At 37.8% G+C, this 27329-nt stretch overlaps 1 protein-coding gene across 3 annotated transcripts; it reads right to left on the bottom strand.

Annotated features, from left to right (window-relative positions):
• Nucleotides 1-231: 231 nt before the first annotated feature.
• On the bottom strand, nucleotides 232-17501 carry LOC144444924 (patatin-like phospholipase domain-containing protein 4). 3 transcript variants are annotated; one of them, XM_078134475.1, is made up of 6 exons: nucleotides 17211-17501; nucleotides 15182-15283; nucleotides 13216-13554; nucleotides 5020-5250; nucleotides 1752-1817; nucleotides 232-669 (listed from the first exon to the last, which is right to left on the bottom strand). In XM_078134475.1, exons 3-6 carry the CDS (start codon nucleotides 13513-13515, stop codon nucleotides 322-324), a joined length of 945 nt encoding a protein of 314 aa, XP_077990601.1. In that variant the 5' UTR covers nucleotides 13516-13554; nucleotides 15182-15283; nucleotides 17211-17501; the 3' UTR covers nucleotides 232-321. The 3 variants fall into 3 exon arrangements, with proteins under 3 accessions (XP_077990601.1, XP_077990600.1, XP_077990602.1); XM_078134474.1 differs by having other exon boundaries at nucleotides 17235-17501; XM_078134476.1 differs by lacking the exon at nucleotides 15182-15283 and having other exon boundaries at nucleotides 17235-17251.
• Between the last annotated feature and the right edge of the window lie 9828 nt (nucleotides 17502-27329).

Below are 27329 nucleotides of genomic sequence, written 5' to 3'. Positions count from 1 at the left end.
AGTGATTCACTGATTGACTCAAAGTGTAGTCTCATTAGACAGTGTTCTATTCATACAATCTAGTGATTCACTGATTGACTCAAAGTGTAGTCTCATTAGACAGTGTTCTATTCATACAATCTAGTGATTCACTGATTGACTCAAAGTGTAGTCTCATTAGAGTGTTCTATTCATACAATCTAGTGATTCACTGATTGACTCAAAGTGTAGTCTCATTAGACAGTGTTCTATTCATACAATCTAGTGATTCATTGATTGACTTAAAGTGTAGTCTCATTAGACAGTGTTCTATTCATACAATCTAGTGATTCATTGATTGACTTAAAGTGTAGTCTCATAAGATACTGTCGTGTCAGTCTTACACTTAGCAGGTTCAACATAATCTTCATCAAAGTACTTGGCTTGACTGAGAAATCTCTGTGCATCCTGATAACCACATCTGTAATACAATTCTAGCATTCCTGACTTTGGGGGGAAGAGAGCATGCTTTGTTCTCCATATATTCTGCGTACTAATCTTAAAGAATTGATTGATGACTTTGGCATATAAATCCAATCCCTTTCTGTCTTTGGGACAAATATCCTGACTTCCAGAAAATGGAGATACTTGGATTGTGCAGCTTCCAGGAAACAGGGGCAAGTTATCTGAATAGCCACCATCAAAATATTTCTAGGAGTGAAAATCAGAAAACAATTATTCCAATAAATATAGACACAACGTTTGTAGATGACTGCACTCATGCATACTGCTATATCTATGTTCTTTCAATTGCAGACAAGGTGTGTTCTGATTCACTGATCTGATATCTCAGGCATATTGCATGGCTCACATCACATCTGAGGATTCTACGCTTCCCAGATTTCTCTGACGTATAAGATATCTACGTGACTTTAACAATACTTTGACAGCGATCTCCCCCCCCCCCCATACACCTCTATAAATTATTCTATAGTCTCACAGTGATCTCACCCCATACACCCCTACAAATTATTATATAGTCTGACAGTGATCTCACCCCATACACCCCTACAAATTATTATATAGTCTGACAGTGATCTCACCCCATACACCCCTACAAATTATTCTATAGTCTGACAGTGATCTCACCCCATACACCCCTACAAATGAATCTATAGCTTCAGTGATCTCACCCCATACACCCCTACAGATTATTCTGTAGTCTGACAGTGATCTCACCCCATACACCCCTACAAATTATTATATAGTTTGACAGTGATCTCACCCCATACACCCCTACAAATTATTCTATAGTTTCACAGTGATCTCACCCCATACACCCCTACAAATGAATCTATAGTTTGACAGTGATTTCACCCCATACACCCTTACAAATTATTATATAGTCTGACAGTGATCTCACCCCAAACACCCCTGTAAATTATTCTATAGTCTGACAGTGACCTCACCCCATACAACCCTACAAATTATTATATAGTTTGACAGTGATCTCACCCCATACACCCCTACAAATGAATCTATAGCTTCAGTGATCTCACCCCATACACCCCTACAAATGAATCTATAGTCTGACAGTGATCTCACCCCATACACCCCTACAAATGAATCTATAGTTTCACAGTGATCTCACCCCATACACCCCTACAAATTATTCTGTAATCTAACAGTGACCTCACCCTTTCCACCCCTACAGATTGTTCTATATTTAAAGCTAATTTGCATGAACATTGTAGCTACATATAAAATGTATCATTTTTCACCAATTTACTCACTTGGCCTTGAAATTCTGGATATTTTCTATCCACATAATAAGGAATATGGCAAGAACAGAGAAGAGCCTATAAAAAACAAACATACACATTAATTATATTTAACATCCAACAAACAGGCTACTTTACAATACCTGCATCAGTTATTAAAATGAAAACTTACCAAAGTTAATCTATTAACTCTATACACCTAACTTATAATCTATTAACTCTATACACCTAACTTATAATCTATTAACTCTATACAGTTAACTTATAATATATTAACTCTATACACCTAACTTATAATCTATCAACTCTATACACCTAACTTATAATCTATTAACTCTATACACCTAACTTATAATCTATTAACTCTATACACCTAACTTATAATCTATTAACTCTATACACCTAACTTATAATCTATTAACTCTATACAGTTAACTCATTATCTCTTAACTCCACACAGTTGACTCATTACCTATTAACTCTTTAAAGTGTACATGCAAAGGTACATACTTTTTTTCGTAATTATGTTTATTTTGCCATAAAAATAAAGGAAATCGGGTTTGTAATAGTACAATATAATTCTAACACGAGAAATTGCGCGAAAAATGAGGCACTCTTGGCTCAGCCACAGAGCACCTTCAGGTAAGTACCTCTCATTTGCATATGGATAGGACAGGATTTGGAACTTTATGACGTCACTTCGGGAACACAAACGCATTCGTCAGTGTATCTTTACATGCAAAGCCATTATGGTCGAACCAGAAGGTCAACTTCAAAACCCGTTTTCGCCAGAACCCGACGTTGAATATTGATCAGATTCCTCAAGCGTAGAGCAATACACTCCAGCATTAACATCTGATGGTGTGATTTAGCCAAATTCATTCGAACCGACCGCTAGCAGTAACGATAGTTCCTCTGGCAGTGAATGAGTATGTCCGAGTGAAGCCGTGTTGTTTACATAAAGTGGATGCTGTTATCAGCATTCTTTGTTGACATAACTATTCAATGGGTGGAAAACAGCTCCTGCAGACAATGTAATCGAAACGAAAATTATGTACTATTTCCATACCCATCAAACATACAGAGAATGAGAATGGCTTCAAGAGTTCCCCATAATATTCTCTCAAGTTGTTCAAATGTAGCGTGTTGTAACAGTACATTCAATCTATGACCATTCAAAATCTTCGCGAAAGTAGACCCACAAATTCGTTAGAGCAGAACGTTTTGTTGGATAACCGTCCCTCTTGAAAGCTATGTGTACACGTACTTTATTTCATTTTTTACTGCGTTCATTACCATCCACACAGTGACATGAAGTGGTTTCATCTTCTTTCAAAGCATGGCCCATGTTCACTGAAGCCGGCCGTACTGTGGTGTATTGTCTCCGACCATTTTTGTTTGAGTTTTTTATGGATAGACATGTCTTACGTTGTGGAAGTTATTTGACCTGGGAGCATGAAGCTTAGTGCTGACTGTACTTTGCTGTGTCCATCCACTTTTGACATGTGATTGGCATGACACAGTAATTGTTCATGTAGACAAAACAATGGAAACAAAAATAGCAACATTATAATGAGCGTTGCGTCTTTTTACTTTGATATGATTTCGACGATGTATGTGATGTATCACAATGAAAACGATCGACTCCCAGCAACATGGAAATCAAAACATACAATCGGACTACGCATTGTTTAAAAACAAATGCTATCGTAATGAAAATATTTTATGAAGCTAACTTGCTTTCTTGCAAACATCATTTCAAATTATTTTATTTGTCTTCCTTTTTTCGCTTTGATCATGGCTACACCGGTGGCGTGGAGAACCCCGGCCCCGGTAACATTTACCGACTTTCACTACACTGTATGGCGTCACTGTCCAGTTTTTACGTGATTTCAACTGCCTTCACCCATTATTACCTACTCAGTTATATCACTCGGAAATGTGTGTAGGGTGATGTTTCACTGCGGGTGCTGCCGACAAAACACCAATGAACCATTGTTGTCGGAAGACTAAACTGGTACACCACAATATGTACAGTTACAGATAATACTATATGGCAAGCGTAATTAGTAATTCATAAGTAAACATTACACAAAGGCTTAGAAGGCTTTTGTAACACGTGGGACATCGGCACCTTTCGTGAGCTGGTTGCGGTGCCGAAGTTAGTCGAAGCACAGGGGATTAAGGGGGCAAGTATTTTTGCGACTTTCTTGCCAATGCGCGCAATATTTAGAGGTATGAATGCAATTTCATTTATTTTTATGGCAAAATAAACATAATTACGAAAAAAAGTATGTACCTTTGCATGTACACTTTAAAGTTAACTCACCATTTCTTAACTCCATATAGTTAACTCAATATCTCCTAACTCCACACAACTAACTCATAATCTATAACTATATGGACTTACTTGTATCACACATCTCATAGACTTACTTGTATTACATATCTCATAGACTTACTTCTATTACACATCTCATGGACTTTACACATCTCATAGACTTACTTGTATACCACATCTCATAGACTTACTTGTATTACACATCTCATGGAATTACTTGTATTACACATCTCATAGACTTACTTGTATTACACATCTCATGGACTTACTTGTATTACACATCTCATATACTTACTTGTATTACACATCTCATAGACTTACTTGTATTACACATCTCATGGACTTACTTGTATTACACATCTCATAGACTTACTTGTATTACACATCTCATGGACTTACTTGTATTACACATCTCATGGACTTACTTGTATTACACATCTCATAGACTTACTTGTATTACACATCTCATGGACTTACTTGTATTACACATCTCATGGACTTACTTGTATTACACATCTCATAGACTTACTTGTATTACACATCTCATGGACTTACTTGTATTACACATCTCATGGAGGACTTACTTGTAAGTTGTATTACACATCTCATAGACTTACTTGTATTACACATCTCATGGACTTACTTGTATTACACATCTCATAGACTTACTTGTATTACACATCTCATGGAGGACTTACTTGTAAGTTGTATTACACATCTCATGGACTTACTTGTATTACACATCTCATAGACTTACTTGTATTACACATCTCATGGACTTACTTGTATTACACATCTCATAGACTTACTTGTATTACACATCTCATAGACTTACTTGTATTACACATCTCATAGACTTACTTGTATTACACATCTCATGGACTTACTTGTATTACACATCTCATAGACTTACTTGTATTACACATCTCATGGACTTACTTGTATAAGGTCTTCTCTTGTTTCATATTTAGAAATCAATTGATTTTTCTTTCCACGCAGACAAGTAACTGATATGAATACTTTATCAGTCGCTAATTCATGTGCATTTTGTGGTAAAAACTCCTCAATCCAGTCACGTAGTTTAGCTGACAGATTATAGCCTGGTGTTAGAGCTCCAAGAGGTTTGGATCGGGTTTCTTCAGCCATTTTAAATGTAAAATCCTTACATTCCTGTAAAAGTGTTTATAGTGATTAGTGTTCCTCGTTATAATATGTCTGTGATTATCTTTATAGAAAACAACACCATTGGAATAGTAGCATGACTAATTACAGAATGATGTTAAAAATTCTTGTCAAAACGTCTTAGACCAGGACAGGTGGAAATTGAAATCCCCTAGTCCTGCTTGGAAATCTAGTAGTCCTCATCTAGTTTCTTATAAAGTCTGTTTACATACATGTAAATTACCATACATACATACATACATACATACATACATACATACATACATACATACATACATACATACATACATACATACATACATACATACATACATACATACATACATAGTATGTATGTACGTACGTACACACACATACATGCACACATACACACATGCACACACACACAGATACATACATACATACATACATACATGTACATACATACATACATACATACATACATACATACATACATACATACATACATACATACATACATACATACATACATACATACATATATACATACACACACATACATACATACATACATACATACTTATGAGAAAATTCTCAAAATGTACCTTTAATGTGAAGTGTATTTTGTTTAAAGCATACTGCTACCAGTTGTATGGAGGGCCACTATGGCTCATTCATACGGAAAGGATAATGAGAAAATTCAAAGTTGCATATAACAATGCTGCACGCCTATTGTTAGGTTATGATAAACAAAGTAGTGCAAGTTCTATGTTCGTATCGAATAGGATGTATACGTTTGATGCCCTGATGAGAAAGCAAGTGTTTAGTTTGAGAAGACGACTTTCAGTAAGTTGTAACAGCATAATTAGATGTACATGTGATTTACTGTATTTTAGATCCCATATGGTGGAATTATGGGACAAGTTACTTTTTGTTTAATTTATAGGTTAAGATTCTTATATTTAAGAACATCAGTCATGTAGCTTTTCTGTAACATATATTTATATGGACGTCACTGTCCGAATTAAAGTCTATAATAACAAGCCATTGAGAATGACATAGTCCCCGCTATGATTGGGTTTTAAGGAATTAGCACTACTCTGATCACGCAACAACACTTGTGAACCTAAATCAAACAGACTTAGATATGTTGTGTCTGCTTGTCGGACATGGAACATGCCTACAACAATAAAGGATTGGTCAAGTATGGGGGATCATATCAATATGAAAATGGATATGCAAATGTATGTCATAGAACACTGTCCTAATACCAACTCTGAATGAGATCTGTTCAAGCATGTCTGAGTTATGGCTTTGGACATGGAAAATTCACAAACAAAATGGCTGCCAGGCAGCCATATTGGATCGTATCATGACAAAAATGGATATGCACATGTATGTCATAGAACACTGTCCTAATACCAACTTTGAATGAGATCTGTTCAAGCATGTCTAAGTTATGGCTTTGGACATGAAAATTCACAAATAAAATGGCTGCCAGGCGGCCATATTGGATCGTATCATGACAACAATGAATATGCACATATATGCCATAGAACACTGTCCTAATACCAACTCTGAATGAGATCTGTGGGAGCATGTCTGAGTTATGGCTTTAGACAGGGAAAATTCGCAAACAAAATGGCTGCTAGGCGGCCATATTGGATTGTATCATAAAACAAATTGACGTGCATATGTATGCCATAGCATGTTGCCCCTGTACCAAGTTTGAAAAAAATCGGTACAGGCATCTCCAAGAAACGGCTGCGGACGGACGGACGTACACACGGACGCACAGACGCACGGACGGACAGACGGAACCCAATCCATAAGTCCCCGTTCCGGACTTCGTCCGCGGGGACTAATAATAACATACATACATACATACATACATACATACATACATACATACATACATACATACATACATACATACATACATACATACATACATACATACATACATAGATAGATACATACATACATACATACATACATACATACATACATACATACATACATACATACATACATACATACATAATTTGTATATCATTAACATACATGTATGTACCATTCGAGGTAAATGGGGAAAAAATCTAAAGAATCCATTTCAGTTTGAATCTTAAGACAATTAATAATATCATAATTTATTACGTAAAAGGTCCTGGAATAAGATTGACGGGTGACACAAATTTGAGATCGCTACCAACTCGTTAGTTCCCCAGCAGAATGATGTAGACTCTGCCTCTCATGCATACATACATGATACAAATAGGTAACCATGTTAAACCATGTCATTGGCCTAATAACCATTGAGTTATACCACTAGTGCGCACACACACACACACACACACACCAGTGCAAGTAATCACTGGTACATATGATAATACCACTAGTATGCACACACACACACCAGTGCAAGTAATCACTGGTACATACGTAATAATACCACTAGTATACACACACACACACACACACACACACACACACACACACACACACACACACACACACACACACACACACACACACACACACACACACACACACACACCAGTGCAAGTAATCACTGGTACATATGTAATAATACCACTAGTATGCACACACACACACCAGAGCAAGTAATCACTGGTACATAATGTAATAATACCACTAGCATGCATGCACACACACCAGTATAAGTAATCACTGGTACATATGTAATAATACCACTAGCATGCATGCACACACACCAGTATAAGTAATCACTGGTACATATGATGTAATAATACCACTAGCATGCATGCACACACCCCAGTGCAAGTAATCACTGGTACATATGATGTAATAATACCACTAGCATGCATGCACACACCCCAGTGCAAGTAATCACTGGTACATATGATGTAATAATACCACTAGCATGCATGCACACACACCAGTGCAAGTAATCACTGGTACATATGATGTAATAATACCTTTATTTATTTATCTTCTAATAATTAACTCACATACTATTAATCAAGAGTATATAGCAGCAATTTGTGGAAGGCAAACATTGGGGACACGGAATCTAAATTTTATACAATTACTTAAATTTACATTTTACTGCTACTGTCAATTTCATGTTAGTTTTCACTGACTTTTGTTTTTATACAACCACAGAAACCAATAACAAATTGGACATTCTTCATTTTGAGATAGCAAGATTGCATGAATAGTTTCTTGCTAAATTTTCTATAAATCAAAACATTGGCACCTGCATGTCCTTGTCTAGTTGCAGCATGTCTGTGTCTAGTTGCAGTATGTCTGTGTCTAGTTGCAGCATGTCTGTGTCTAGTTGCAGCATGTCTGTCTAGTTACAGTATGTCTGTCTAGTTGCAGCATGTCTGTCTAGTTGCAGCATGTCTGTCTAGTTGCAGCATGTCTGTCTAGTTGCAGCATGTCTGTCTAGTTACAGTATGTCTGTGTCTAGTTGCAGTATGTCTGTGTCTAGTTGCAGTATGTCTGTGTCTAGTTGCAGCATGTCTGTCTAGTTGCAGCATGTCTGTCTAGTTACAGTATGTCTGTCTGGTTGCAGTATGTCTGTGTCTAGTTGCAGTATGTCTGTGTCTAGTTGCAGTATGTCTGTGTCTAGTTACAGTATGTCTGTCTAGTTGCAGCATGTATGTGTCTAGTTGCAGTATGTCTGTCTAGTTGCAGTATGTCTGTGTCTAGTTGCAGTATGTCTGTGTCTAGTTACAGTATGTCTGTCTAGTTGCAGCATGTCTGTGTCTAGTTGCAGTATGTCTGTGTCTAGTTGCAGTATGTCTGTGTCTAGTTGCAGCATGTCTGTCTAGTTACAGTATGTCTGTGTCTAGTTGCAGCATGTCTGTCTAGTTGCAGCATGTCTGTCTAGTTACAGTATGTCTGTGTCTAGTTGCAGTATGTCTGTGTCTAGTTGCAGTATGTCTGTGTCTAGTTGCAGTATGTCTGTGTCTAGTTGCAGCATGTATGTGTCTAGTTACAGTATGTCTGTCTAGTTACAGTATGTCTGTGTCTAGTTACAGTATGTCTGTGTCTAGTTGCAGTATGTCTGTGTCTAGTTGCAGCATGTCTGTCTAGTTGCAGCATGTCTGTGTCTAGTTGCAGTATGACTGTCTAGTTACAGTATGTCTGTGTCTAGTTGCAGTATGTCTGTGTCTAGTTGCAGTATGTCTGTGTCTAGTTGCAGTATGTCTGTGTCTAGTTGCAGTATGTCTGTCTAGTTACAGTATGTCTGTGTCTAGTTGCAGTATGTCTGTGTCTAGTTGCAGTATGTCTGTGTCTAGTTACAGTATGTCTGTGTCTAGTTGCAGCATGTCTGTCTAGTTGCAGCATGTCTGTCTAGTTACAGTATGTCTGTGTCTAGTTGCAGTATGTCTGTGTCTAGTTGCAGCATGTGTCTAGTTGCAGCATGTCTGTGTCTAATTACAGTATGTCTGTGTCTAGTTGCAGCATGTCTGTCTAGTTGCAGCATGTCTGTGTCTAGTTACAGTATGTCTGTGTCTAGTTGCAGCATGTCTGTCTAGTTGCAGCATGTCCGTGTCTAGTTACAGTATGTCTGTGTCTAGTTGCAGCATGTCTGTCTAGTTGCAGCATGTCTGTGTCTAGTTACAGTATGTCTGTGTCTAGTTGCAGCATGTCTGTCTAGTTGCAGCATGTCTGTGTCTAGTTACAGTATGTCTGTGTCTAGTTGCAGCATGTCTGTCTAGTTGCAGCATGTCTGTCTAGTTGCAGCATGTCCGTGTCTAGTTACAGTATGTCTGTGTCTAGTTACAGTATGTCTGTGTCTAGTTGCAGTATGTCTGTGTCTAGTTGTCTAGTTACAGTATGTCTTGTTGTCTAGTTGCAGCATGTCTGTCTAGTTGCAGCATGTCTGTCTAGTTACAGTATGTCTGTGTCTAGTTGCAGTATGTCTGTGTCTAGTTGCAGTATGTCTGTCTAGTTGCAGCATGTCTGTCTAGTTGCAGCATGTCTGTCTAGTTACAGTATGTCTGTCTAGTTGCAGTATGTCTGTCTAGTTGCAGCATGTCTGTCTAGTTACAGTATGCCTGTGTCTAGTTGCAGTATGTCTGTGTCTAGTTGCAGTATATCTGTGTCTAGTTGCAGCATGTCTGTCTAGTTACAGTATGTCTGTCTAGTTGCAGTATGTCTGTCTAGTTGCAGCATGTCTGTCTAGTTACAGTATGTCTGTCTAGTTACAGTATGTCTGTGTCTAGTTGCAGTATGTCTGTGTCTAGTTGCAGTATGTCTGTCTAGTTGCAGCATGTATGTCTATAGTTGCAGTATGTATGTGTCTAGTTGCAGTATGTCTGTGTCTAGTTGCAGTATGTCTGTGTCTAGTTGTAGCATGTGTTTAGTTGCAGTATGTCTGTGTTTAGTTGCAGCATGTGTGTTTAGTTGCAGCATGTCTGTTTAGTTGCAGCATATCTGTTTAGTTGCAGCATGTCTGTCTATAGTTGCAGTATGTCTTTGTCTAGTTGCAGCATGTCTGGTCTAGTTGCAGTATGTCTGTGTCTAGTTACAGTATGTCTGTGTTTAGTTGCAGCATGTCTGGTCTAGTTACAGTATGTCTGTGTCTAGTTACAGTATGTCTGTGTCTAGTTACAGTATGTCTGGTCTAGTTGCAGCATGTCTGGTCTAGTTGCAGTATGTCTGTCTAGTTACAGTATGTCCGTGTCTAGTTACAGTATGTCTGTGTCTAGTTACAGTATGTCTGGTCTAGTTGCAGTATGTCTGTGTCTAGTTGCAGTATGTCCGTGTCAAGTCACATTATGTCTGTGTCTAGTCACATTATGTCTGTGTCTAGTTGCAGTATATCTGTGTCTAGTTGCAGCATGTCTGTGTCTAGTCACAGTATGTCCGTGTCTAGTTACAGTATGTCTGTCTAGTTGCAGCATGTCTGTGTCTAGTTGCAGTATGTCTGTGTCTAGTTGCAGTATGTCTGTGTCTAGTTGTCTAGTTACAGTATGTCTTGTTGTCTAGTTGCAGCATGTCTGTCTAGTTGCAGCATGTCTGTCTAGTTACAGTATGTCTGTGTCTAGTTGCAGTATGTCTGTGTCTAGTTGCAGTATGTCTGTCTAGTTGCAGCATGTCTGTCTAGTTGCAGCATGTCTGTCTAGTTACAGTATGTCTGTCTAGTTGCAGTATGTCTGTCTAGTTGCAGCATGTCTGTCTAGTTACAGTATGCCTGTGTCTAGTTGCAGTATGTCTGTGTCTAGTTGCAGTATATCTGTGTCTAGTTGCAGCATGTCTGTCTAGTTACAGTATGTCTGTCTAGTTGCAGTATGTCTGTCTAGTTGCAGCATGTCTGTCTAGTTACAGTATGTCTGTCTAGTTACAGTATATCTGTGTCTAGTTGCAGTATATCTGTGTCTAGTTGCAGTATGTCTGTCTAGTTGCAGCATGTATGTCTATAGTTGCAGTATGTATGTGTCTAGTTGCAGTATGTCTGTGTCTAGTTGCAGTATGTCTGTGTCTAGTTGTAGCATGTGTTTAGTTGCAGTATGTCTGTGTTTAGTTGCAGCATGTGTGTTTAGTTGCAGCATGTCTGTTTAGTTGCAGCATGTCTGTCTATAGTTGCAGTATGTCTTTGTCTAGTTGCAGCATGTCTGGTCTAGTTGCAGTATGTCTGGTCTAGTTGCAGTATGTCTGTGTTTAGTTACAGTATGTCTGTGTTTAGTTACAGTATGTCTGTCTAGTTGCAGTATGTCTGTCTAGTTGCAGCATGTATGTCTATAGTTGCAGTATGTATGTGTTTAGTTGCAGTATGTCTGTCTAGTTGCAGCATGTCTGTCTAGTTGCAGCATGTCTGTCTAGTTGCAGCATGTCTGTCTAGTTACAGTATGTCTGTGTTTAGTTGCAGTATGTCTGTCTAGTTGCAGTATGTCTGTCTAGTTGCAGTATGTCTGTGTCTAGTCACATTATGTCCGTGTCTAGTCACATTATGTCCGTGTCAAGTCACAGTATGTCCGTGTCAAGTCACATTATGTCTGTGTCTAGTTGCAGTATGTCTGTCTAGTTACAGTATGTCTGTGTCTAGTCACATTATGTCCGTGTCTAGTCACATTATGTCCGTGTCAAGTCACAGTATGTCCGTGTCAAGTCACATTATGTCTGTGTCTAGTCACATTATGTCTGTGTCTAGTTGCAGTATGTCTGTCTAGTTACAGTATGTCTGTGTCTAGTCACATTATGTCTGTGTCTAGTTGCAGTATGTCTGTGTCTAGTCACAGTATGTCCGTGTCTAGTTACAGTATGTCTGTGTTTAGTTACAGTATGTCTGTGTCAAGTCACAGTATGTCCGTGTCAAGTCACAGTATGTCCGTGTCAAGTCACATTATGTCTGTGTCTAGTCACATTATGTCTGTGTCTAGTTGCAGTATGTCTGTCTAGTTACAGTATGTCTGTGTCTAGTCACATTATGTCTGTGTCTAGTTGCAGTATGTCTGTGTCTAGTCACAGTATGTCTGTGTCTAGTTGCAGTATGTCTGTGTCTAGTCACATTATGTCCGTGTCTAGTCACATTATGTCCGTGTCAAGTCACATTATGTCTGTGTCTAGTCACATTATGTCTGTGTCTAGTTGCAGTATATCTGTGTCTAGTTGCAGTATATGTGTCTAGTCACATTATGTCTGTGTCTAGTTACAGTATGTTTGTGTCTAGTTGCAGTATATCCGTGTCTAGTCACAGTATGTCTGTGTCTAGTTGCAGCATGTCTGTCTAGTTACAGTATATCCGTGTCTAGTCACAGTATGTCTGTGTCTAGTTGCAGTATGTCTGTCTAGTTACAGTATGTCCGTGTCTAGTCACATTATGTCTGTGTCTAGTTGCAGTATGTCCAGTATTTTCTTTATTAATAATTAAGTTTGTTACTGTCTTGCAAATCTTGGGAGCACCCAACCAACTTTTACACAAACTGCATGCTATTGTTTACTTATGACCAAGAAACCCACACAATTCCATTGCTGTATCACAAAACTACTTACTTCCATCTTATCAGGCAACAATGCCATTGCTGCAGCCGCTAGTGAACCTGCTGATGCCCCTGCATATCGTTTGATATGTGGTAAAAACTTCTCACCATGTTTTACAAGACAGGCAGCTACACCAACATGATAAATACCAAGAAAACCACAGCCACAGAATGAAATATTCATTTCATTGCTTTTAGGTGTAATTTCTGGGGATTCAGCATCACTCAATGTCTCCGTAGTCTCATCTCTCTCCTTTTGTACTAAGTCTTGTGAATTTTCTTGATTAGTAATTTTACTGCTACAACTTGACATGGTATAGTAATTTTCAGTTCACTGGCTCATCATACAGACCTGCAACATTGAACAAATTCTGTTATCTTACTGTCACTATTCCATAGTGAAATTACTTATCTAAATTAAAACACCCCTAATTTTATAATTGGCAAGAGATCAGTTACATTAACACTTTATCTCTTATCTTCTGGGAGATTATCACACTTATTTATGCATTAAAGACAGAACTGCCCTATATAAAGAGGATTATGGCTAATCTATGCAAATGCGGGAAATTCAAACTGCTGTACAGAGCACTAGCTTCTGGGTCTTGTTTTCAGCATTTTTTCTGTACTCCGAGAAACACACAGGTCATGAATCATGTACAAATTGTTTGTGAATGTTGTAGGATGGTAACTTGATACACAAATTAGTTGAAAATCAATCTGTTTGTTTCATAGAATGTAAAAACCTTTGAAAATGAGACAAATTCCTCCTCAAACAGCTGTTTAGATTGTGTGTCACTCACAATTATTCAAATATGTGACATCTGTATGTGAACAAACCAGATAGGGAATGTTTATATTTTGGTGATTACTTGCTAGTGAGTCACCACAAGTTCTCCACCTCCAAAACATACAGCCAGTCATATGCAAAATAGGGTGCCTGGCACCAGGCAGTTATGCCTTTAATATATTCATGAATGCACTTATAAACAGGAAATAAATAACCTGGTATAGGAGTGGTGCTTTATTCAAATTTTAAAAAAACCACATAGGTACACAGGCCCCCTGCTGGGTGGGATAGCATCATAAACATGGCCTCAACAGAAGCACTGAGAGATGTTAGGCGCCTGCCATGTCATGCATTTTAAAAGACACACATGCAACATAAAAAGATATTCCATCCGGGCGATGCCTATAGCACTACTGAACCTCAGTTCAACCTCAGTTCAGTTGTGCAAAAAGGAAGAAAAAAGTTGCAATGTCCGTGAGGGACGCTCGCATGAAAAGGCACAAGCCAAGGTGCCATACTGTCCGTGAGGGACCAACACATACATGTATATGCATACGCACAAGTCAAGGTGCCGTATAGTCCACGAGGGACACACATATGTTTAGGATGAGTCAAGGTGCCAACATGTTTATGAATAAGCATGAGCCAAGGTGCCATATATGCAGTCCATGCCCACAAAAATGTGAATTATTTTCGTTCATGGGAAGCATGGACGGCAAGCAATTTTAGTCAGAGAGGGACCTGCTAGTAAGTGACCAAACCTGTCTATAATATTATGCCAAAATGCTTAGTAAGTAAAGTACACATTTAGGGTGTGGCTAGCATAATAATATATGCGTCTGTGTGTTCACAGGTGAAACAACAGCTGGCTGATGTGCAGAAAATGTTCGAGGAACTGGAAAAGGCTGATGAAGCTCTGCAGAAAGTAAGAGAGTTGGCACATACCAATACATGGGAGTCAAGATCACAACTTCTAGACGCTCTTTGACTGTTGGTAGATCAAGCAACGAAAAGTGCACAGCCAAAACTTGGGAGATTTTGAGCAGTACTAGCACAGTTCAAAACAAATGACTTCGGCAGCAGTTCCAGTCATCTCATTTTGTTACTTGTAGGTAACAAAGAAGAGGAAGAATTGCTGCAAAGGTCACAAAATTCCTACAGCTGCCCACAACCTTCCAGAGATACACACCTTATGGTCCTTCGCAAAGACCCACTAACAAGTCAAAAGTTGCCGATGTCTCGGATAAAATGACTGTTTTATTTGTGTAGAGTATGACCACTACGCCAGAGACTGTAAACAAAAGAAAACATAATTGTTAAGGAAGGCTAATTATTATAATTGTAAAAAATGAATATTAAAATACACATGACCACATAAATGTTTTGTGAGTTTGTCCCACAGTAAGCGAGCCAGTGTGAGAGTGCTTGTTACGCGAGTACCCTTAGACATTGGGGTGACTATAAAAATCCTCTTCCTATAGGTAGCCTACCTCAGCAGGTCCTGTCTGGGGGTGCCCTCTAGTTACGCTATAATTTTTTTGTTCCTTTTCCTTTCAGCTTGCGAAAATGAACATGCAGTAAAATCCCACTTAAAACCTCAATCAACTTACTGGTGGGTGATGCTAGAGGGCGCCCAAGACAGGGACCAGCACCAACCACAGATAATACATTGGTAGCTCAAGGGACTGTAAAAGCCTCCCATCATATCAACGCTGGCTTTCAGAAATCCAGGTTGAATTCGCCGTAAATTGTATATATTGACTGCAAGTGATCAAAAACAAAAAAAACAAAACAAAAAAAACCCACCTCGCACGTTAAAAGTTTTAGCCTCTCTTTTTAAGGAAAGGGAAGAGTGTAGGAATGGGAGATTGTATGAACGGATGAAAGGAAGGTCACAGCAGATGCTCAATGATGGGATTGCTGGAACAAGGAACATACCCATCCCTTAACAATAGACAATATCCTTGAGCGGAGTGATTAGGCTTTAAATATCATATTATTCAAAGCCTAACTACGAAGCGAAAGTATTACGCCAGGTGGAAATGTACAAATATTCATGAAATAATGATAGAGTATTTAAGGCAGAAAATAGCATGGGATAGTTATCATTCCTTGTGCAGGAAAGGACATGCAGGCGGCAATGGATAAACTACTGATTTGAGATGCATAAACACTATAGGATATGTGCTGAACATACTCATCCCTTAACAATGGGCCATATCCTTAAGCAGAGTGATTAGGCTTTGAATATTTTATTAGTCATAATTTCCTGAAACAATTTAGGAAATACTTTTACTGGTTACATCCCTTAAACCAATTCCGTATTTCTTCATCACTTCAAATGAATGGCTCTATTCACCTAACACACTGGACATTGAGTTTAAGTGTGTCAGTCATTTATTACTGAATGACTGACATTTATTCTTTAACTTTCTTTCTTGTTCCTTGCAATACATTTATCATACTTTTTAACATCATACTTTTTAACATCATTTGCAAAGGAACCCAAAATGCATCCTTACGGGAGGCATTCAGTTTACATCTGGTTTCCCTTTGGTGAAGTTTGGGCCATGGGGAGGGGAGTTGAATGAAGGAATTACATTTCTTGTGCGTCGGTTTTAAAATGACACTGCCCCTTACCAACTTGCAGAGCAAGAAGTCAAAGCTACCAAATGATACGTAATATCCTAGCTCTGTTTTAGCACCATGGCCTGAGGTGTCATTAAATCGATCAATCAATCATTCAACCAAATAATAAATCAATCAATAACTCAATCGATCGATCGATCAATCAATCAATTACATGCTAGTATATGCTCACTGCTCCCTGTGCACTGACATGAAAACATTGAGAGGTTAACCCTGCCCTGCTTGAACCTCACATATAACTCAGGAACATCCAGATCCTTCCCAAGAGAACAACATTTGTGTTGAATTTGTTATCAATCCGCATGCTCTCAATCTCGACTCATCTTGAAAATAGTTTTACTTCTACAAGCGTACTGGAGCATCGAGATATGGAGCAGCGCTGCCTGCAGGCCTGCGGCCCGGCTCAACAAATATGACAAATGTTGTGAACTTCTGTATTAAACTGCGATTGCCTATCGGTAAATTGGACATATACGTTATTCAATATATCATCAAAATGTAGTGAATACATTCCAACATTGATGTGTTCCGAGACAGTCCCCAAACAGTAAATCAACACTGTTCCATACCTTAGTAAACACTAATACACTTACGTATGACTTTATCTGTGGCGATATCGATGTAATATGATTGATGGTGACGTCACGTGAGGTGCTGATTAGATTACGTACTTGAGTTGTGACGTCATCAGTTACTACATCAACTTCATAATCATGACGTTTTTGAATGACGTTCTTGATTTAAATCTCTTGTCGATGTTTTTCTGTCACATTTGAGAGAGATATGGTTGTTGCAATATTCCGTTGTTATGTACATACACGTACAGTGATGGGCGGCCGGCTGACCCTAGCAAGCAAGCAAGGTCAGCTGACTGATCATGTAGTCACGTGATTAAGGTCACCACGGGTCAATATTCTTTTCCGATTACAGTCCACCGCGCTCGCGCTTCGTTTTGAAAGTGTGCCACCAACGTCGATGTAAGGTAAACCAGGAAGCTACCGTGTAACGGCGGTGGTACGGGGACATGGTGTTGTTCTACAGTGAGCCCTTGGAGGAATTATACTGACAGTATAATTCCTCCAAGGTGAGACAGACTAGATTTTCTGGGGTTTCAAGTGTTTGTATTGATATTCTCGTTGAATCTGAACATTATTACATCAAAGGAAGGAGGTGAACACTGAAAATACACATCAGTAAGCTTTATTGCAAAAATACAGTCACAATCGTCCGCTCACTTCATACCTGTCAGTTTGACGCACATACGTTGTTTACGCGTATTTGTATTACATACTATTGTTATTAGATTATAAATATCCATAATCTTAGCTTTATTGTTCCATGATGCCCATGGCTGACGTTGTATAATTACTCCAAGCACTGATGACAGTATAGTGAACCATCTTATTTCAATATTCTGGCTAGTTTCATTATTATTTGTGTTAAATATGACTTGAAATGATTTAAACTTTTGAAACCCTAAAATTAGTCATACTTTTATGATATAACTAAGGGAGCTTTTATGATATAACTAAGGAATTTGTTGATAAGAAGTGGAAATTAACTGCCCCCCTGTTGGAAACCACGTGTAGTTTAACTCCTCCCATCAATTGTCAATTATGTTGATTACTAGTTTAACCGTCATATTCATTACTAATCATGCACATGACATCATCCTCGGTTTATTATGAAGAGCTGATGATAGAAATGGCATTTCCTTTATTAACTATAATCTGTAGTCTATATATACATGTAGTTCCTTTGATCGACGCCGTGTATACAACCTCAAACATCCTTACAACGGATGTCTCTAGATTGATTAAACAGATGTAACAGGTAATTCACTTCTTTATGAGAACTTGTAGATTATAGCTTATTTAAACTTGTAGAGTTTGTAATAAACTTCAGATGTGATTTAGACACTGAACTCAACGCATCTCGTCTCTTACTTGGGCCACTCGTCCTCTCTCCCTTTCTCTGACGAACCATTCTCTCAAGTGTACACGCTACACCCCCCCCCCCATCCTGCAGGGAAAAAATTAATGACCCCCACCTGACTTTAGAAATTGGGATGACCCCCCCCCCCCCCCCCCCGTTTCCATTATGTACATGAAGTGGTGGGTATTAAAGAGAGGAAATTATATTATTTATATTGCTATAATTTTATTATTAATGATTATTGGGGTCCGGGATTGGGGTACTTACAAAACAACTTCATTTCATCAGTAAGAATACTTATTAAGCGCATTCCGCCGAACATCTTAAACGAAATTTTCACCCAGAACATAAATTATCAAGAAAACAGAAACGATCTGTCAAAGAAAACGTCACAAGGCAAGAACACTGAAACAAAAGCGCTTTCTAACGAGAGTCTGTGTGACCCTGACACGTCATACTAATGAATCTACAGCAACAACTTTCATCGATCACGTAAACAACAACAACAACAACAACAACAACAACAACAACAACAACCACGTAGGGTGGACACCAGTGGAAACAATTAATGAACAGGAATTACATAGCATGAACTACAAACAGCATAATACATCACTGAAGTACCTGCTGCAGAAGCAATGTTTCAGTACTGAATCAACTAAGAAAATACAGCATTTCCTAGAGGATATGAGACAATCGTCAAAATCCAGTGAAATATCAAGTGATACATCCTAAAAACAGTGACAAAGGTTGTGCAGTATCAGGTATACACTGTAGCATTTGAACATGAACATAACAAAATAATGATCAAACTCAGTAGTTTAGTTGGAGACACAACTTAAGTTCAGTGTGTATAGTCAGAGAAGTGTGTGTGTGTGTGTGTGTGTGTGTGTGTGTGTGTGTGTGTGTGTGTGTGTGTGTGTGTGCGTGCGCGCGCGCACGTGAACAACATAAATTTTAAAGTCAAAATCCACTGTACCAATCATAATGATAACTTGATGTGGATATTACCGTTATGTGTTTTTTAAATGTAATTGTTTTTAAGTGTTTGGCTGATGTTATTGACTGCATGCAGGGTTGAAGGTTTCTTTCGAAGTTTCCAGGGTAATGAAAGTTTTATGATCTGTACAAGTACCAGTTGTTTTACAGTAAATGTAATATAGTACATAATTTCTGACACCACTTAATTCAAATGTTATTGGAAAACAGTTTTTGCAGAAGGAATTTCTTACATTTACACATAATTATATCAGTATTTTACACAAATATATGACAAAGTTTATATTTTATTAGTTTTTTTTTAATTAAAAGAAAAACAATAGTGTGCTGATAAAGTTTTGCCACAGATAAGACAGATAAGCAACAACAAATCCAGTTACAACCCTTGTCTCATTTCTTTGTAATTTAAATAATTTAGACTCACCAGAAACAAGGCAAGCCTTGTGAGAGTAAGGGTAACCATCACAATAATGTGTGATATTAAAGTAAGCCAAATTCCCAAAGTTTGTTGGAATGGTCATCTGTCTGCTCACAGGTATTGCATCAATGCATAGCTTTGCTTTTAGTAGTCAATTATCCAAAGAGTGAAATAATCAGGTGAAATTTACGAGACTGTAAGACAGTGTTTTTGCAATGTGTTTTACTAGTCGAGACTTTCCATTGATATATTTGCAATCAGAATGTTTACCTTATTTAATACAAATCAGAGACACTTCTAAGCTGAAACAAACTAGTGATGACAAGCTAGTGTTACAGTGACACCTGTCAAATTATAATGACTTCAGTACATATTTACAAACTGGGTGACAACCTGACAACTAATTGATTCAAAGTTTGCTTCCAGAGTTTATACTAGTAGTTATATATTACTCACATATTTATTTTAAGTTATTGTTATATAATTTAGTTTCTACTTCACACACAACTCCACATTGTACATGTAGTACATAAACAAATATTTAGGAAAACCAAAACCTTTAATGTTTTGAAAATATTTTATATTTGTTTTAAAATGTTAATAAAGTTACATTTTATGTAACATGTTAAATAATCCTGATACTGTGTACACAAGTTTTTCGAAACAGATTTTTGTGTAGCCCCCCCCCCCTACCTTTCCCTCATTTTTCGGTAGCCCCCCCCCCCCGACCAACTCCAATTTTCAAGTGACCCCCCCCCCCCCATTCCTCCGACTCCCCCCCCCCCCCAACCGTAAATAGTGACGGCTCCCTAAGTTGTGTTTTACTTCTGAATGGTGGTCTAAATGGCCTCCAAATGGTGTTCATTTTTCAAAAAGCTCGTAGTCTTACTGTGGGAGGGGGGGGGACAACCCTCCCCCCGCGCTTGTATAGCAAGCGCGCGCGTGTAGCGTGCACTTCTCCCCAGACTGTTTCCAGTTCTCTCCCTACTTTGAAACTTACTGAAACCCCAAGGTTTACAATTATATTAACTCCATTTGTAATATTGTACTTTACAATTAGGCGCCTGTCAGCAGACTTGGCCAATTTAATTAATGATGGTAACGACCATAGCGTCGCAGATTCAGGACTTGGCTTTTGACCGTCGAGCTGTGAGCATCTGACTCGACTTCTGGCTCTGCCCTTGGGGTGAAGCCGTGGGGTTTCAGGGCTTTGATAAATAAAGTCTATGATTCCAGTTTATACCACATATATGTACATCGTCTCGTATGTAGTTTATCATTTCACTACACTGGAGGAGAATCCAAAATTGTGTTAAAGGCTATTGGTGGTAGTCTACCTCTCGGCAACCAAGCGAGTGTTTTCCCCAGACATCTAGCAGATCGAAGAGTTTCCCTGAAGACGCGAGTTCCCCGTAAAACGGATAATTTCCTCAGAGGAGAACCCCATTGGCCTTTCCCGATTCTACTGATGTGGGAGTCAAGCGAGAGCCTGTAGAGAAATTACTCAAGGTGTCAAGGGAACAGAACTTCCCCAGTCTAGAAATATGACCGACGAGGATACCACGTTCATAGAGGATTTGTAACCATGAAAGTCTTCAAAATATCAAGTTTGAAAACGTGAGAAGCAAACAACATCCCAAACTGTAGACGACAGACGAGGAAGTTGAAATTCGGACACCCGCGAGTGTTATCAAAGCAAGAACCACGAAAAGAGAAGAAAAAGCTCAAGGAAAGTATCAGCGAAATCAAACAACAGAGCGTGAACTCTTTTGTACGAAAACTGAACTATTACGTGAACTCTGAACTATTTAACTATAGAGTGTTTAATTTGTCGTATTATACTATTTTGTCCATCCAATGAGTTTAACTCTTCGAAAAAATATTTTGAGTAATGTTTTAGACAAGACATTTCTATTTGAATTTAGCTGTTCATGTTCGACAACTTTATGCGGAGGTCTCGTGGTCACTTAAATTAGTTGGATTAGTTTGGTTAAAAATTTCGATACTGTTGCAGTTCGACAGAGAAAGTCGATATCACTGGTTTATATTTATGTCTGACCGTAAAAGACGAGAACTCCTATTGACGAATATTCTACTTCTAGCCATCAAGCGCTTTCTTCGTGTGGGTTTGGAACGTGGTTGGGAGAGATTTCTAATTCTATGATATCCCTGATCACATCGATATTGTGGGTTGGGGGGGGGGGGGCATTGGTTTAGTGGTAATCGTTTTCTGGCCTCGAATTTCACCACTGTTGTAAATTGAAGTTGCTCCTCTGTAATGTGTCCTATGACGTGAAATTTTCTTGACTACGCATACAACCACATATTATTGTAGACGATGATACGTACATTTCTGACAGAAATGATCACATGTTCTAAACATATGCCAGATTTTTATCTATGTTTTAATCTGTCAAATATTTAAATAGATTTGAGGACACATCTCAAGAAAAGAGATGTATTTTTATTTTTTCCATTTTTACGGCTCGGGACAAGCCTTAGAGGAGAAAGAACAATGTCATGAATTCGTAATTACTGTGTTTGGGTGCAGAAATGACGCTGCTTATACATGTCGTCAAACACCTAGTTAGAGCACAGGGGGTAACGAGCATGTAATTGATTGATTGATTTATCGATTGATCGAATGATCTATTATTTGGTTGAATGATTAATCGATTGAATGATCATTTTTTGTGGTGCAATCTAACTTATTTTGTGTGTGATATTGATCAATTCATTCATTGAGTTTTAAAACTGTTTCTTTTTCTTTCCCTGGTTACTTTGCTCTCAGCTATATCTCAGACCACTAGCAGTCTGAGGCTGTCTCTGAGACCACTAAAAGTCTGATACTTTATGTAATTCTCTTTTTCTTTATTGACTGAATAAAGACACCTTGTCCATTCTTCTCCTCTTATCTAAATCAAAACACTCCTAATCTTATAATTGGATGAGAGATCAGTTACCACGAAAATTGCTTTGGGTCTAATCTTGTGGGAGATTATCACACTGGACAATACACAATATCGGTCCCAGTCATATCCTAAGTTTCGTTTTTATGCAGACCAGGAACACTGACTCTAGTCTTTGTTTTTGAATGAGCATACTTCCAGAATTTTTAAGGTTTGATTTTACTAGTGACGCAATCAGTTTTTCATGTTGTTTCATTGTTTTTCTGATGATACTCTTCATTTGATTACTCTCTATTTCGACATTGTCTTTTCATCTAATGGTATTCATTTAGGTAAAGTTGTCCCTTTGTCTTTGATCTATGTATACAACTTGGCACATACTTTTCAACTGTAATTTTCATATGGTTTCGGAAAATATGCCATTGCTTATTTGCATAGTTCCAAAAACAACACAGGAATCTGCAAAAGTGTACTCCTTTAATAATTACCAACTTTGTTAATTCAAATCTGTTTCATGGGTAACAAAGTTTATCTTCAAAAAATTGTAAAAGCCGCGAAGTTTCTGTCTCGTGTCTACTTCGCCAGCACAAGGTGAGAGCATTTTAATCGGCTGTGAAAACATGTATGTATGTGCACATGAGGTCATCAGTCATTGTTATCGTGCCCATACAGGCATCATCATGAAAATTGTTGACTGGTAAACTTAACTTGTAGTGAAGTATAAAAATTTTGCATACCATGTGACACTTATTAACAAGTCAAAACATAGGAAAGGTACTAGGTGTGTTACAAAAAAATTCTGCCAATGGCAATGTGCACAACTGAAATCTAATGTCTGACATACACTGCAGCACCTCAAACATGAAAACACCCCTACAGGATAATGGAACATTACGTAACATTATACAAGTCATTGAGAATGACATAATCCCCACTATGATTGGGTTTTAAGGAACTGGCAGTTTTTTTTTTCTTGATATCACTACTCTGATCACGCAACTACGGAAGCGTATTAGTGCCAAGTTGTAAGGAAAAAAATAAAATTTAAAATCTCGTAATTACGAGATTTCAATTCTCGTAATTACGACTTTTTTCTCGTAATTACGACTTTTTTCTCGTAATTACGAGTTTTCAATTCTCGTAATTACGACTTTTCGATTCTCGTAATTACGACTTTTTTCTCGTAATTACGACTTTTTTCTCGTAATTACGAGTTTTCAATTCTCGTAATTACGACTTTTCGATTCTCGTAATTACGACTTTTTTCTCGTAATTACGACTTTTTTCTCGTAATTACGACTTCTCAATTCTCGTAATTACGACTTTTCGATTCTCGTAATTACGACTTTTTGAATCTCGTAATTACTTGAATCGTAAAGACATTTCGATTCTCGTAATTACGTCGCAATTCTCCGGTAAGTTGATATCTAACTGGAAAAATCACACTGCCATTTTAAGTTCATGTTATAAGCAACAGCTGAGTTCTCAACAACACCCGATCATCGGGTAGTAAGTACATTTAAGGTGAACTGAACACTCTAATATAAGTCCAGTGAAATTACATAACACCAATAGGCTAAAAAAGAAATGGCAATGAAATAACGTGTTCACATATGTACACACATATACTGGATGCAACAAGAAGTTAGTAGGTTCACTGCAATCTGTCAATGAACTTAGCCAAATAATAAACACAAAACAAGAATTCCAGAACAACAAGAATTCTTCATCAGCAAAGAATTTGTTCAAATAATGGAGTCCAATATTAAACATATAGATATTCTTCTGAAATTCGGACACAACTCCAACTTATATCCAATGATGAAGATGTAGGGAAACTGTCCAATACAAGACAGGATTACGACTGATAAAAGAAGGATCAATAAAGTTTCTATCTGGGGACGTCTCGCCAATGCCTTCCTACTAACACCCTGATATACCAGGGTCAATAACCTCGACAAACCGGTCACTTGGCTAACTGACCCTCAAACCAATATTATTATACCATACCAAATACATATATTCAAGTATTTATCAACCGTGGAAAAGGTCTCCACACATTTTCAAACTTGATCGAACGACCTACGGTGCCACGTTATTGAATTTTAAATTTCAAAACCGTATAAATCTGATTTACCTTAATGAAGAAAATTCTAAACTAAAGTTGTGAATTTTACCAAATATCAGATGGTAAATACTATTTTCTTCAATTTCAAACCCATTATTGATTCATTTTGCCGACATATAATGAAAGCATATTCTTCGCTGTTTTAATGCACTCGAGTTTTTTTAAAGAAACGAAAAACGCAATCAAATCATACAAACCGGTTACCGTGTCAAACACTCTATAGTACATCTGCTTAGTACATCAAAATCATAAGATTCGTGTCTGAACAATTCAAAAATTGAAAAATAACAAACAATAAAAAAATCATAATTTCATAATTACGACAATCAAAAAGTCGTAATTACGAGAATCGTAAAGTCGTAAATACGAGAATAGAAAAGTCGTAATTACGAGAATCAAAAAGTCGTAATTACGAGAATCGAAAAGTCGTAATTACGAGAATCGAAAAGTCGTAATTACGAGAATCGAAAAGTCGTAATTACGAGAATCAAAAAGTCGTAATTACGAGAATCAAAAAGTCGTAATTACGAGAATCGAAAAGTCGTAATTACGAGAATCAAAAAGTCGTAATTACGAGAATCAAAAAGTCGTAATTACGAGAATCGAAAAGTCGTAATTACGAGAATCGAAAAGTCGTAATTACGAGAATCGAAAAGTCGTAATTACGAGAATCGAAAAGTCGTAATTACGAGAATCAAAAAGTCGTAATTACGAGAATCTTGTAGAACGATTCTCGTAATTACGACTCGGAGAATTAAACCTGTGATTATTATGAAAATCTAAAACATGTATATATTAGTAAAGTTCATGTTCGTATAAAACATGTGGCGTCTTACGATGTTTTTATCACCATGCATGGCAGCATGTGACCTATTTTTGATCAGCAAGGCGCAAGCTCCAAATACATTTTATGCACTTCGTTGAAAGCGCTTAGAATGTAGTACTATATAAGGGTAATGTTACTTGATGGAGGGGGGCGAAGAAAATGGCATAAAAACAAGTTACTTTCCGAATTTTAAGGCTGTGACTATTTTGATGTGATTGCTTATATTTTCCATGTTACCTCTAACTCCATTCCTCCGCAGCAAACCAAAAACAAAACAATACTACATATTTGATAATGAGAGGGTGATGTGTCCCCTTCTAAATATGGACCTTGGGAATCCCAAAAGTCAAATGGTTCACTCCTAAATCCCGCGCTCAGAGTGATAACTGACTTGCTACTTACTGTTGTTGGCTTACCACATTCAAAAAGTCGTAATTACGAGAATCGAAAAGTCGTAATTACGAGAATTGAAAAGTCGTAATTACGAGAAAAAAGTCGTAATTACGAGAATCGAAAAGTCGTAATTACGAGAATCAAAAAGTCGTAATTACGAGAATTGAAAAGTCGTAATTACGAGAAAAAAGTCGTAATTACGAGAATCGAAAAGTCGTAATTACGAGAATTGAAAACTCGTAATTACGAGAATTGAAAACTCGTAATTACGAGAAAAAAGTCGTAATTACGAGAAAAAAGTCGTAATTACGAGAATTGAAATCTCGTAATTACGAGATTTTAAATTTTATTTTTTTCCTTACAACTTGGCACTAATACGCTTCCGTACGCAACAACACTTGTGAACCTAAATCAAACAGACTTAGATATGTTGTGCCTGCTCGTTGGACATGGAACATGCCTACTCATGTTGTGTCTGCTCGTTGGACATGGGACATGCCTACTCTTCAAGATGATGTGATGGAATAAATAAATGAAAACTGGCACCAACGAAATGGCTGCCAGGCAGCCATATTGGATCGTATCACGATGAAAATGGATGTGCACATGTATGTCATAGAACACTATCCTAATACCAACTTTGAATGAGATCTGTTCAAGCATGTCTAAGTTATGGCTTTGGACAGGGAAAATTTGCAAAACAAAATGGCTGCTAGGCAGCCAGATTGGATCGTACCATGAAACAAATTGATCCGCATATGTATGCCATTGTATGTTGCCCCTGTACCAAGTTTGAAAAAAATCGGTCCAGGCATGTCCAAGAAACGGCTCTTAACAGACGGACGGATGCATGGACGGACAGACGGACGGAACCCAATCCATAAGTTCTCCTCCCGGACTTGGTCTGGCAGGGACTAATAACAATACTTCATAGACTTCCCTTGTAAGAGACGACCAATTTTGACAGAAAATTAGTCTTTTGAACATAACTTGAAAACCACTGATTGGATTGCTTTCATTTGAATATTTTTTCATCTACACACCATCAATCAATCAGGTGGTTTCACACTTTTAAGTTAC

Source organism: Glandiceps talaboti, chromosome 13, assembly GCF_964340395.1.
Source record: "Glandiceps talaboti chromosome 13, keGlaTala1.1, whole genome shotgun sequence".
In the NCBI taxonomy this organism is placed as follows: domain Eukaryota; kingdom Metazoa; phylum Hemichordata; class Enteropneusta; family Spengelidae; genus Glandiceps; species Glandiceps talaboti.
The sequence above is the reverse complement of the archived record's forward strand: the minus strand, read 5'-3'. Positions and strand labels throughout refer to the sequence as shown.